Source organism: Medicago sativa, chromosome 1, assembly GCF_051527215.1.
Source record: "Medicago sativa cultivar Bolivia chromosome 1, Bolivia_mono, whole genome shotgun sequence".
Lineage (NCBI taxonomy): Eukaryota > Viridiplantae > Streptophyta > Magnoliopsida > Fabales > Fabaceae > Medicago > Medicago sativa.
In genome coordinates, this window is record NC_140749.1 from 11,575,726 (window position 1) to 11,590,567 (window position 14,842).

A 14,842-nucleotide genomic window follows, 5' to 3' on the forward strand; every position below is an offset into this window, starting at 1 on the left:
ATTTAAAAATACTGGAATTTAATTTTCAAAATAAAAAAAGTTTAGATTTTTTTGCGAAATAAAAAAAAACTAGAAAATATTTAAAATTTTAAAAATCTGGATCAATAACTGGAATCTATTTGATAAAACATAAACCGTTGGATTTTAGACGTCTATTGTAAGTAATAGTGCACTATAACTACCCGGTATTTTTTTCCTTTCTTCATCTTATTCTCTTATCACCTTCATCATCTTCATCAATATTAATAAAAAAATACCCAGAAAAAATCGTTACTGATTTTAAGTATAATATGGTTCTGTTTTTTTTTTCTTTAAGTTTATTATTTCAAAAATACAGAATTTAAATAATGTTATTTATTTAATTTTGTAAATTTATATTTACACAGGTTATTTTGTAAAAAAAAACACAAAAGCATTTAGTCAATTGACATTGAGAGAGAAGTTAATTCGTAACTTGATAATTTTTTAAACTAATTTAAATAAGCAGATTTTCAAAAATCAAACGAATACAAATGATATTTTTCAATGACCAAATTGTAGGCAACTGATTCATCAACAAATCAAAATAAGACACATAAATAAATGTGCATCTGGTACCCACAAACTAAGTTTCATTTCACTTGCAAAATTGCTCATGTGACTAATTTTTATTGGTTGTTCAGTAAAATTACCACAATTTTTTTTTAAGGTAGCATAAGTCTCACCTTTATATTAATATTCTTTAAAAAGTTGCTAGCTGGGTGTCTTAAGTTGAAAATTCTTTCAAATGTTCAAATTGTGTTATTTAAACATCAAAATATTGACACCTTATGTGACATTGTATATATTTATGATTTATCTCTACATCTCTCTTAAAAATAAAAAAACACAAAAAAAAACTAAAAGACGCCTGACGTCAAAATATCATTTCTCTTCAAAAACCTTGACATTTTTCCACCGATGAAACATTGGGACCATAATTTCTAAAGTTACAGACAAGTTTATGAATACAGATATTTCTAAGAGCTCTACTCCAAACAGCATTCTTATGAATCTTCAAAGCTTCTGAATAACCCTGAGCTTTGCACTTCTACTTCTGCGGTTCAAGTTCTCCTCTTCTTCTGACGGAGTAATCGGTCTTTTTGTGAGAATAATTCCATTTGATCCAGGCATTACTTGTCTTATCCATGCTTCTTTTTCTTTGATTTCATCAATCATCTTCCTAAGATCACTATTGCAACTCTCCCCTTCTCCCATGTCTTCATTTCCTTTAATTATATTAAGAAATGTCTGCTTCACAATTCTGTCCTCCAAACTGTGAAAGGATATGACAGCGAGCCTTCCACCAGATGCAAGACAGTCAAAACAAGAATAAAGAGAATCCTCAAGAGTCTTCAGTTCATCATTGACAGCGATTCTCAATGCTTGAAATACCCGGGTAGCTGTTTTTATCCAACCCTGTCTTCCCCCTGTTACAGTGTAATCAAAATTTGTATGTTAATCATTACAGTTCGCAACTTTCCATGAAAAACATTATGGCCTGTGTCAAAGCTCATGATACTAATCGTTCATATGCCAGAAAACATGTAGGTCAAGAATGGCTCTGAAGAGAAAATAGCATGTTAGATTGTGTAATGTACTAGATGATATAAAGTCTACTTAATTTTGATCTATGTTATTAGTTACTGACTGTTAGATGTCATTGAACACTACTTGTATATGCTTTTTGTTATTGCTATCATTTCTCCTTACCCTGCATATATATTTTATACTTCTCAAATGAGAAACCAACTACTACATTTCTCAAATTCAAAACATGGTATCAGAGCTTTGTAAAGTAAACAATCAAAGGTATATTTCCTTGTTTCAAGGAGTAAAGATCAACATAAAGTTGAGAAATGCAGACAATATCCCCTTGTAGAGACCTATTAACATCATGCCAAACCTCTGATGCATCATCGGGACATACATTGCATGGTGCAATTTCAGTCAATATAGAGTGATTCACCCAAAAGAAAGCAATCGTATTGCATCACTTCCATGAACAGAAGAAGAGTGTGTCTTCCTCCAAAGGTTTCTTGTTTTAACCATCTTTGTAATAAAATTTGTTCTTGGTTTGTAAAGTCATGGTCATAGCAGAAGCACAACTATGGTATAGTTGTGGGATCTCGAGTACGATTTGAATGCAAAGGGATAGTTACGGCGAGGGGGGGGGGGGGGGGGGGGGGGGGGGGGATTTATCATGTGATACCCCATATTATGAATTTGAAAAAATGTAGTTTGATCATTAATTTCAATATGCATGAGAAATGGTGCTTATAGTCCTAGAAAATAATAGAGCTGCAATAAAAAACTGGAGAAGGATGACCTACCTTTCATTCCAGGAGTCACACGCTGAATGAGATCCAGCAAGTCAGTAGTGGAGTGCAATCCACCTTCTAAACGAGCTTGGACAATTCTCTTCTGCAGAGTACGCCAATTACTCTCTTCCCCATAATCCCTTAGGATACGGCCCACTTCAGTATCTGGCCAAGAATTTAATATGTCTTCTGCTTTAAGGCTTGCCTGTCATAGGCCTGTCCATCAGTTTAATAGGAAAGAAAAATCATGTATTACTCTGCAGTAAGCAGGTGAAAAAATATGATGCCACACGTAACTTATTTACTTAAATAATCAATCGCTCAAAAATATTACAATGAGGTGAAAAAAGAAAATAGGCATATCTCATTAGCGAGAAAGTTCAAAGATTAGAATTTAGACAGAAGCACAAGTCGGGCTATATATCCACAAAACTGTATTATAGAAATAGCGATACATGTCTTCGGTTGGAGTTGGACCATTCAAATTAAGAAAAGAGACAACAAAGTAAAGCACCATAAATGCTACAACATTAACATGATGCCAACACTTTTTACTCCTAGTAATCGATCAGAAAATTGCGCTTATTCTACAGATAAATAATTTACAATGATATCTATTCTTTCTCCAAAGAGCGTAAATTTTCATTGAACTCCTAAACGCATTAAAGTCTACCTGAGGATCCATGCGCATATCAAGGGGTCCATCACCAAGCACACTGAATCCTCTTTGAGGATCATCCACCTAAAACAAAAAACATATAAGGAACGAACAGTAAGAAAACTTCATGTCGTCAAGACATGATGAAAGATTCAACTCAACCACAAATTCCAGCACCATAAGATTAGACAAAATCATGGTTTTGAACTACATAGTACATTCTACAACCAAGAAAACAAGTCAATGTATCATATATAAAGCACGGAAATGAACCTGCATAGATGACATGCCCAGGTCCATCAAGATGCCATCAATAGACGGATCCCCTAAGTGCTCCTCGCCCGTTCCTCTAAGCACAGACTTGATGTGCCTAAAATTCCTTAACACAGTAAACACTTTCACACTGGACTCCCTATCGTCCAAAACTGAACTGATGCGGGATTGAGCCGTGTCACGCCCCACAGGGTCCACATCCATCCCAACAAAATACTTCAACTCTGGATGACCTCTAATCACCTATTTCATTCAATCATTCAATAACAAGAAAAAACAGAGAAAGATGAGTTTTTCGCATAAGCACAACTAATAAAAAAATCTAACATGCATCAAAATGAACATTTTTACATAGTATTTGGTTGAAGAGAAATAGAGAGGAGCAGAGTTCTAATTTTACATCTTTATTGTGTGATTCAAATTCTTGAAAGGTTAACATGAAAAGTTATAAGGATATACAAAGTATATATTTTTTTTATGGTCTTAATCCCCCAGTTTCTAGGGCCCCTAGTAATTTGGGGATTGGGTGGGGATGTAAATGAAGTCTAGCCAAGAATTATTTCAGCTAGGAATCAAACTCGGATACTCCAGATGGATTCAACTTTAACTGAAGTTCATCAACCACTTGATTATACAAATTACATTATGTTTAAGAAGAATTATGCAATGTAAAACTCTATAATCAGATTTCACCGTCTTTGGCTAAATAATATTTTGTTGATTGAATAATTGTGTTTTACAGTGTGAATGCGTAGAACATAGGCCATGTTTAGATAAACAACTTAATTTGCAGCTTATAGCATAAACACGTATGTATAAACTATTTCTATAATAAAAGATAACATAAAGTTAAATAATTTTTGTTCAAGCTATAAACCGTTTTCATAAGCTATCTTAGAGAACTTATAAAAATAAGTTGAAAAACAACTCAAGAACACATCATAAGCTATTTTCACAAATTCTCTTAGGTCCCGTTTGGATTAGGCTTATTTTGAGCAAAACAGCTTATCTCTTCTACTTTTCTAAAAACAAAATATATCAAATTAAATATCTCTACTTATGATTAATTGTTACCACAATACAAATAAATAAGAAAAAAAAAATGAAAATAGTTTATGATAGAAACTAACATTGGTGGAGTGACCAGCAGCACCAAGAGTACAATCAACGAAAGAAGTTAAGGAAGAATTGGCGAAAACATCCAATACTTCATAAAGCATAACAGGAACATGAAGATGAGAGTTATTGTTGTAAAGCTCGATTATTGTGTCCTTGTCGAGTTCTTTATCAGAACGCGTTCTTCTCTTTTCCTTGGCAAGTGCTGCTTCTGTTTTCTTGGTCTTTGTGATTCTGGAAGAAGCGGTGGTGAGGGTTCTGAGATTTGAAGAAGAAGGAGAGAGAATGTGGTGAATGAGTTTAGGTTTGGATAGTGATGATGATGATGAGAATAACAGTGACGATATCTTTGAAATCGTTCCCATTTTGTGTACTTGTTTGTTCCAGACCTAAACTCACTGTGGTAGTAACAAACAGTTTTTCATTTCTCTAACCTCACCACTCATCATCGGTGCTTCTTTTTTATGTTATATAGTTTATTCATTTAATATAATCTGATAAATTTTCTTTTATTTTTCTCTGCATTAAAAATTTTAAAGTACAATGAAAAAAAAAAATCATAAAATTCAACTATTATACATAAATTTTGATTTGCTTAGTTACATCTAAGGTGGTAAAACGGGTCAATTCATCTCGCTCTGACCTCATCATTAAATCATTTAAAGAGAAATAGGAAAGACTAACTAGAGGTGTATGATTGAAAATTTCACACAACTCTTTTCTATGAGATTTTTGTTGTTCAGGCATCAGGTTGCTCATCTTGAAAAGGAAAAAATGCCCATTGAATCATACATTTTGTGAAATATGTAGCAAAAAAATATCTATTAAAACATGCATTGTGAGATATTTTAACTATTTGAAGTTAACTTCGCATGAATGAGGGGCTTTCCAACAAAATTAGACGCTGGTAGCGCAGTTACTTTTCTATGACAAGCTGGTAAGCTGACTCGTCAATGTTGTTTTTAAAATTTATCAATTAAAATTTCACATAAAACACTATGTTTAACCTCATTTTCTAACGTTTTGAGTTGCAGACTCAATAAATCTCAAAGTCTTTTTAACCGTTTGTCGAGGTGTAAGGTGCGACATATTCATCGTCTAGACGAATTATGCGCCAGATTCTTTGCATAGTGTGGTCATAATTTACTTTTGGGCTAGTCATATTTTTTATTTTGTTCTCAACTTTATCTCTTATGTTTTGTTGGTAGATTAAAGGTTTGTTGACTCTTGTAGTAATAGTTAGTTTTTCAGTTTTGGGCTTGCCCCATTTTCTTGAAGAAAAAAAAATTAATTCATGTATATTAATTTTTTTAATTTTAATGCTTAACTAAAACAGCAAACGAATGATAATGTTAACACAGATCAATATGCATTGTTGATAATTTAATGTACTACTTAATATATATTTTTTTCCTTAAGGTAAATGTGCTGCCTGTCCTGGACTAAGTTATTATTATGTTGTCTAAAATTTGGTGATTCACAATTTTAAGCCTCCCATCGGTGACCTGAAACTATTTCAGCCCTTACCAAATACTAGATCATCAAAGAGAAAAGAAACAAACATATATATAGAAAGGGAGTTTCTCATAAAACAATTTATGCAAATTTAATGTTCGTGCATGTGTGTGTGGGCGCGTTCGATTACATGCATATGTATATACATATGTGAGTGTGGCGCGTGCGTACATGCACGTGTGTGTGGAAATGGAAGAGTTTTTTTTTTTTTAGAATTCTTTAAAAAATTGCACAGTTGTATATTGTGACAATAGCTCATTTGTAAAGTTGTCTAAGAACCTAATAATGTATGGAAAGTGTAAATACATTGATGGTTGTAAAAAAGAAGTGTAAATACATTGACGTTGGATATATATATAAGAGTGAAGGTTGTTTCTATGCAAGTGTGAAGGTTGATTCGATTGATCAATAAAGTTGTTTCTAATGAAGGTTCACTCTAGTGAAGGTTATATTCTTACTATTGCATATTTGGAATGGGAATACAAAAAATGGAAAGTTAAATGACTTATTTATTTTTTGAGTTATACGTTCAAATTATTTTTGAGTTAAACCCTAAACCCCTCAATAAATAAATACACGGTTCTATTGCATATTTGGAATGGGAACACAAAAAATAAAAAGTCATTCTAGAGCATTATATCTCAAAAAGTATTATACTAAAACAATACAATGAATAGTTCCAAATTTTATTATTGTCACTTCCTTATTTATAATAGCAACATGCTTGTGGATATAATACAGGCATACACTTTTCTTTTTCATTTTCACCTAGTAATCTTAATCAAGTCAAAGGTGACTATAACCTATCAAATGATCGTAAATGACCATTTTGAATTCTGCCTCATAAGGAAAAATACTAAAGAGATGATTGCTCCTTGTTAGAAATGTATGATTTGTTTTGACTTTTGAGCACATTGTTTAGGAATAATAATCATCAATAACCTAAACTCTTTTGAATATGAGGATTGTACAAACTACATAAGAACTAGAGAATGAGATAAAAGATTAACATTCTGGCTCACACTACAATGTAGCAGATAATTAAAATGGAAAATAATACAATATTCATGACTGTAGAATGAAGGACCGCACTTGCATTTCCAACTCTCAGGCTCATAATTTGCATACATAATCCCCAAATGGCTTGTTCTGCTTGGCATTTGAGTAGCTTCACATGGAAAACAACCATAGCATTTATGCTCACAGCTTGGTGGACTTGACCCTATTTTACTCACTTCTCTATCATTTTCTACCTCCCTTTTCTTTGACATATCTTCTATTCCCATTATACCCTTTAACTGTAACAGAAACATAAACACAATGAAACAATAGTACATGCTTTGTCACAATAAAACAACAAAGAATGGAATAAACTCATGTACATTACTATAAATTATTATTAATTAAAGTAACACAAATAACCATTTTGAATTTTGTCTCATAAGGTTACATACCTCATGAAAACGTATACAATTTTGATTCTCCAAATTCCAATTGAATTTATTGTATTATTATTACTATTAATTAATATATTATGAAATTATTAAGTATAAATTAATAATTTATTTATTTAGTATAATTGAATTTATATTATTAGTATTAAAAATAATTTTGAAACTAAATTTACTTATTTAACAAAAAAAAAAAATCAATTGGAGACTTTTCCTAAAATTACATTCAAAGTCACCCTACAATTGGAATAGAGTACAATGAAGTCACCCTACAATGTTATACACTTGCCTAATAATAATGATATCATGATTCGTATGCATTGGCAAAATGGTTGGGGTTGTATGTCGTTATTCACAATGATGTAAGCCAAAATTTGTATAATTTTTCTAGATTACTCTATGGTGGTAGTGAAGTCATGGAATCAAACTTTATAACCATATGATTTGCTTGCATTTGGAAGTCAAGAAATCGTGGTAGTTTCAATGGGAAAGAGATATCTTATGAGGCAATTGGGAAACAATCCAAATTGAATTTGGTAACTAAATGAGTTGAACTTGAACTATATATAGTTTGACTAGTTTGGTGCATAAGTTGGCTCGATTACATGCATATGTCTATGTGTGTGGGCGCGAGCGTATGCATGCACGCGTGTGTGTGGAAATGATCAATATCCAAATTCATTTTATATTTTCCTGAGTTAGAGTTCCAGGGAATCATAATCTAGTTAGAAAATCAAAATATGCAATAATTGTTAGCAGTAAGCCAACTTCTACTATAAATCAAGATTGTTCTTTTATGTCACTTTACATAAACGAATGTCATAATCAAATAAGATGCAATGAATGCATAACCCTCTGCTAAATGTCATAATCGAATAAAATGCAGTGAAGGCATAAGCAAACCAACCAACACAACATTGGAGATGTTTTTCCGAATTAAGACTGAACCAGCAGTTTACATGTTTAATTCCTACAAAAATAAATACTTCATTTTGGGTAACAATATCCGCTAAAGGACGAGCACCGAAAGAGTAATCAGAATGAAACGCTGAGGAAACTTAAGACCAGGTATGCACACAACATAGATTCAAAAACTGAAAATCCAGTTTAAGAAGGACTTAATTATCCTGGAATACACTTTAATGGAACATGTAGAGTAATAATGTATAAAATGGAATTTCTGTCATATTAAGAAGCTTCATATAAAGGCTCATTACAAAACATTTAGAATGTCAGCTCTAATATCTTATTAATCAAGAAAGGTTCCAACTGGCACCAGTCCCAAATTCTAGATAAGGTGTCTTGCCTCTCAGTCATTCATCAAGGTATTTTCTTCATACCCTTTATTTTCAAAGCAATTTGTAGGATTTCATTCTTTTGAAATCAATATCAATATAATTGTAAACCTGATATCTGCAATGACAATTACAACTTAACAAAGGTTAAATACACATGACACTTTTTTTAAATAATGAAAAGATTGCAACACTTTCCCTTTCTTTTGAAAATTTGAAAAGGGTTGAGTAAAGCAACAAAGTAGATGAGAAGAGACAGCTACTTTAGCAGCTCATACACTCATAGAAACAATGACTGTTAACATTATATGATGAAGTGATACTCTCGATTACACTCTTCATATAACAAAATCAATATCTTCAATGACTTCAACATTGCCATGATCTACATAACAGCCTCTAGTTCAGTCCCTTCACATTTAGTCACCTACTACTATTTACTACCAAAAAACAATACAGAAAGAAATTGACAGCAGAGGATCTAGATCTGTTCTGACTTTCGTCCAGCAGTTTTAAGATTTGAGAATTTGTGTTTTGTATATACTAGAGAAATAAAAGCTACATTAACTTACTCATGATGAAATTAGGAAAGAGTTATGCTTCACTTCAGTTACAAAATTGCAAAGATTAGATTCACTGGGTGATTTTCTTTTCTGCACATCATTATATGTTCTTTGTCACATAGAAAAAGGTCTTAGTAATGCAAATACTACTTATAGATAAATAAGAACACAAGCATATCAGTTAATAAAAATTTATACATCATAACTCATTAAAACTAATATTACTTTCTCGTTCATTTCTTATCAACAAAATGAAGAGTATAAAAGAGCATCACTGTCATGAGTTAAATAAAGAAAAGTCAAAAACAAAAATTTTCAAGGAAGAGATGATGATGGCTGTTGATTCCTCAAAACACTAGTGAGTAGTTGCCTCAACTCTTCATCCTTCTTCTCCCACAAACCCATTAACCGTAACATCTCTTCCTGTTGTCTTGCCAGACGTGCGAGCTCCTCTTGATTCTTCAAGCATTCCTCTTTTAACAAAACCATAACTTCATCATCTCTTGCTTTCCTTTCTTTTTCTTCAGCTGTTTCTTTAGCGTCTGCTTGAGCAGCCATGTCCGAGTGAAACTGAGAATATTGCTGCGCAGAAATTACATTGTTGTTCGGAGTAACTTTTTTTCTGATAGAAAAGTTTTTGCATCTTGCTTCTTTGCTCCCATTTGCATCTTCAAAATCTTCCTCCAAACCCTCTTTTGAAAGTTCGATGTTATCTTTTGAAATTGACCTTTTCAGTGGTAATATCTTTTCATAACCTGCTAAAGATGATGAACATTGGTTATTTAAATGCTTAGATTCATGGATCATGCCACCACACTTGTACCTAAGAGTGTCAACAAGATTGGGAGGAAATCCAGGGGGAACACCAACATCATTACCACTTTTGTTAGCTTTTCCTACATCAGCTCTAGGTTTCGTTGAACATGCACATCTGTTCTGCTGCGCACTTTTCTTAACAAAATCGTTGCTACCAGATACTAATTGCTTACACCACCTTGCATAACGTGAGGTAACATTTCCCTCAAAAAATCTCGATGGAAAATACAATTTTTTATCAGATATGGGCCTGCAGTAGTGTTTCCAAGCAATGGATTTAGCCTCATTGAATCTAGGCACATCACCTGGAACATCTTGATCTATTCCAAATTGCATAGCAACTCTATGTGGCAGATACTGCTCTATAGAGTCAAATCCAACAAGCTCAGAAACTCTCAAGCATACAACAAACGATAGCATTTGTTCATCCACCAAATCTTTCTTAAATGGTACCAAAATTTCATCATTTGGATAAAACATTCCACACTTCTCAGCATATTTAACATATGGACGCCAAATAAAATCATCAATAGCCGAGTCTAATGCCAACCTAACATCTTCAATTTTCAAGTCTTTACTCCTACGCCACCTAAACCATAAAGGGTCTCCGTGGTAAGTCATCGTGGTTTTCGGTTGTGGTTGTAAACTTTTGAACCTTCCCCACACCCAAATTTGAACCAAGTAAAAGGGTGATTGAAGACTAATCTCCTTGGGAAATCTATCGCTGCCAACAGGATATTTTGACAAACCAACCATTGTTTTCTTAAACAAAGTTAAATCCTTATATATGCTAGCTAAAATGGCCGGTGCCAAAGCAATAGGATTTCCTCTAGCAAGATGAACAGCAATAGGAAACACAGATCTTTTCACCAAAGCTTTATGAGGAAAAACATAAACCGACAACCAAGTAGCAAGAAATGCTTCATGTTCAATTTCACTACCTTTATCCACAAAAACATCCATCCATACTGTTGTTCTAGGCTTACCTCCTTGTTTCCTGTAAAGTTGTTCTCTTGCAAGGATCAATTTTTCTTCAATCTCTTTCATATCTTGGTCTTCAAGCGAAGCGAAAACAGGATCACCAATGACAGGGTAACGCCCTAAAACCATAATATCCTCCAAAGTGATTGTTGCTTCACCAAAAGGAAACACAAATGTATTCGTCTCACAACACCATTTCTCAACAATCCCATATAGCAAGTTTTGATTTTTCCTTATACGACGACACTTGGTGCTCATTATAGCTTCAAAGATACCAACTTTCTTCCACACTGTTTCATATTTGAGTTTAAGTTTATCAACCCACTTATCCCATTTTGATTGTTGCTGGCGCCACCCATTGAAATGGATTTTCAAAGGCCACTCATTTGGTTCAGAAACAAAAGATGATGAAATCTTTGAAGGTGGTTCATCAATGGAGTTTGCAATTGGTTTTAGAAAATGGGCTGTTCTGAATGTTGGTTCACTGTCACCAACATGTGAAAGCATGAAATCATCCCTCACATCCATGATGGTATCTTTGTTCATCATGGATTTGACACTGTTCTTCAAAAAGCTCAAATTTTTACTAAGAAACTGAGAATGAGAATGTGAAAAATGGTTGCTTTGAAAACTTGAGCCAAATTTTGAGGTGAAAAATAAAACAGTAGCTTCACAGAAACATTGTTGTAACTAATTTGTGATGGCCTAGGTATATTTTGTTCTGTCGTTTGTTGGTATTGCTGTCATTGAGGTGAAAATGGCCAGTACAGTACTGACATTGTTTGTTCTTCCAAATATACCCTTGAATTGTGTTACTCTATTTACATTTTAGTCAAAATTATACTCCCTTAACTAATTTCAGGTAACAGTTTGGTCCTTTATCTTTTTTTCATTTCAATTTGGTCATTTTTGTCCATTTTCATATACATTTTCAAGCTTCAAATCTAATATTCTTATGCAAACATAGACGAGGATCATAGATTTGAAGACTGAAAGACCATAAGAAAATAAAATCTTGAATTTTAAACTTAAAAATTCATATGAAAATGGACAAAAAGGAACAAATTGAAATGAAAAAAAGATAAAGGACCAAATTGTTACCTGAAATTAAGTTAAGGGACTATAAGTGTAATTTTGCCTACATTTTATTACAAGATTATTTATCATATACTGAAGCTGTGCAAGGACAAAAGTTGAACAATCGATTAGCCTCAAATGGTTAACGAGCTCTCCTTATTAACGACTGGTTCGAAAGAACGCAAGTTTTTTTTTACTCAAAGCGATAAATGATTGACGAAAATTTCTTTGAAAAATATTTCCATGGCAGAGAACTTATTCTCGTCTCAGTCTGGTAGAAGTTAGATTTCCAAATTCACTTAAAAAAATGACAACTCGTTTGGTTAATAATCATGATTAATTATGTTTAAATTTGTAATAGATAGCTTTGTCAAAAATAAAAAATTGTAATATATGCTTAATGTGTTGCAATACTTTGTTGTATTCATCGAGCATCTACCAAAGATAATTAACTATCGTTTTAAATTTTGTTAACCATTTGACCTGTAAGTATAGTTCAATTAATAGCTATCAGAGATATTATATACATGGTCAAGTTTGAACCTCAGATTCTCTATTTATTTATTCATAATGTGTGTGAATCTAGTGATTACTTAAAAAAATTGTATAAACCATTTAAATTTTTTTTTTTTTTTGAAGGAGAACCATTTTGTTAAATAAATGTACTCACTCTAACGTTGTTTATAAATAAATAGAGTTTGAAATAAGGAGTATTTTTAAAACATAAATAGGGTTGAATTTAACAATTTTTTTTTATATTTGAGACCACAATTTTGCTGACAAATAAAAATGAAGGGATTACTTTTTTTTTTTTCCAAAAGAGGGACTACTTCCACAACCTATATCTTGTTTCTATTTTGTTGGACCCACAAATCCGATATTAATATAAACTATTATTGTCCCATATAATAAAATAAAATAAATGTAAACTAGCTACTCCTAACTCTCACAATAATCAAACCCCTATTGTCACCCTCTTGTCCCCTTCCCCTCTACCTCTTTTTCATATAATTGGTTATTTAATATCTATTTGGTCCACTCCCACTTGAAGTCATGTTCCACCCTCCTTTTTTGACCATATCATTATTAAACCTTTTCTCAATTGCTTTATGGAGTTATAAGATGAGTTTGATTGTAGAATTAGCTAGCCTTCTTTCATAATACCTAATTACTTAGTAACAAGGTTGTGCCATGGATAGACAGCAATCAATAGAAGTAACAGATTCAGAAGATGGAAGAGAATCAGAAGAATTCATTGAAAAGAAAGAAAAGGTTCCTACTTCATTTGCACAAGTTGGAACTGTTTCTTTCCCTGGCTTCTATGGAAAACATAGATTGCAAGCTTCCATATCTAACCTCAATAACCAAATCAATATTCTCCAGGTCAACTCTCATCTCATTTCACTTATTTATATTTTAGTATTATGGTCTATTTTGTTTAATCTGCAAAAACTTATATATCTTCTTGGTATATCTCATTTACATATTATATATATGCATAATTAACTAGAAGAGTTTTTGTACCCAAAAAAAAACTATATCTAATTTCTTTAGTTTGCAGAACTATATATCTTCTTGGTATATCTAATTTACATGTTATATATATGGATAACTAACTAGAATAAATTGATATTGAATAATTTGAACTTATGATAATGCAGGAAGAGTTGGAAAAACTTGAAACAATAGGTGAATCTTCCACGGTCTGCAATGAGTAAGCAAAGCAAAAATAAAAACAAATACTTTTTAAATTGGATTGGTGCTATTTTTCATCATTGAATGGTCCATTCATTGTGCTTTTAATTAATTTGCAGTGTCATTTCAAGCGTTGAATCCATGCCAGATCCTATGCTTCCATGGTAAAATTAAGATCATCTTGATTTTTTGATACTCACAATATTACATTTTAAGGATTCATATTGTTGTGTATTTTTTAAACGGGAAATTTATTTTAGAAAAGATTCTCTTGAAAATTATGTGTTCTACTTTTTGAAAGTTGAAAGTGTTTTTTTACGCAAAAACTTAATTTTTTTTTTCTATTTTTAGTTTGTTAACTAGTGTCGCGTGAACACCTGTTAACAAGACCCTTTTTAAATATAACAAATAATAAAGATTAATACACACATGTATATAGTCCTAACCATATGAGTTGATAACATGTAACATGCTTGCAGGATTAAAGGTCCAGTTGATGCTGGTTCTGGTTGGGATAGATGGTTTGGAGGAGCACACAACTCTCGAAATCATAAGCGCTGGATTTAGAAAATTTGTTTTATAGTTATATACATATTTTCGGGGTGATCTATGAATTCATTCATAATTTAACATTTATAAAGAGAAAGGGAAATTGTATTGTTATAGATGATAAATGCTTTCTTTGATAAGACACATATTTGAACTTATAGCTTATAAGATTATATGACTGAAAAAGAAATCTTTGATAACTATCATTTTTTGCGAGTTTATAGCTTTTTTTACAAGTTTGTAACATTTTTTTCATGCTTATTCAAGTAGATTATCACTTTTTATCTCAATTTTACCCATACAATCATAATTGAAAAAATAAAATATTAGTTAAACATACTTTTATATGTCATTTTATGTTTAAAAAACTACTTCAACAGTTAATTTTACCGAACACTACAAATTCAATCAGTTAGCATATTCGTTAAAGCTATAAACTAACTTATAAATCATCCGCTATAAGTTAGCTTATCAACTATCTTCTTTTTTTACCAAACAGATACAAAATAATTAA

General features: G+C 32.0%; 3 protein-coding genes and 1 pseudogene across 3 annotated transcripts; 1 reads left to right on the forward strand and 3 right to left on the reverse strand.

The window, feature by feature from the left end:
• Window positions 1–759: 759 nt before the first annotated feature.
• On the reverse strand, window positions 760–4,826 carry LOC146952655 (mraW methylase family protein). The gene is made up of 5 exons (XM_085704389.1): window positions 4,401–4,826; window positions 3,271–3,513; window positions 3,013–3,081; window positions 2,352–2,544; window positions 760–1,448 (listed from the first exon to the last, which is right to left on the reverse strand). Exons 1-5 carry the CDS (start codon window positions 4,749–4,751, stop codon window positions 1,036–1,038), a joined length of 1,269 nt encoding a protein of 422 aa, XP_085560515.1. The 5' UTR covers window positions 4,752–4,826; the 3' UTR covers window positions 760–1,035.
• A 2,049-nt stretch (window positions 4,827–6,875) lies between these two features.
• LOC146952656 (EPIDERMAL PATTERNING FACTOR-like protein 3 pseudogene) lies at window positions 6,876–7,326 on the reverse strand (annotated as a pseudogene).
• A 2,199-nt stretch (window positions 7,327–9,525) lies between these two features.
• Window positions 9,526–11,681, reverse strand: LOC146952657 (uncharacterized). Its single transcript, XM_085740160.1, has one exon. It carries the CDS (start codon window positions 11,554–11,556, stop codon window positions 9,526–9,528), a length of 2,031 nt encoding a protein of 676 aa, XP_085596286.1. The 5' UTR covers window positions 11,557–11,681.
• A 1,318-nt stretch (window positions 11,682–12,999) lies between these two features.
• LOC146952658 (guanine nucleotide-binding protein subunit gamma 2-like) lies at window positions 13,000–14,472 on the forward strand. Its single transcript, XM_085704313.1, has 4 exons — window positions 13,000–13,467; window positions 13,746–13,798; window positions 13,899–13,943; window positions 14,259–14,472. The coding sequence occupies exons 1-4, from the start codon at window positions 13,276–13,278 to the stop codon at window positions 14,344–14,346; spliced, it is 378 nt and encodes a 125-aa protein (XP_085560439.1). The 5' UTR covers window positions 13,000–13,275; the 3' UTR covers window positions 14,347–14,472.
• Window positions 14,473–14,842: the final 370 nt, after the last annotated feature.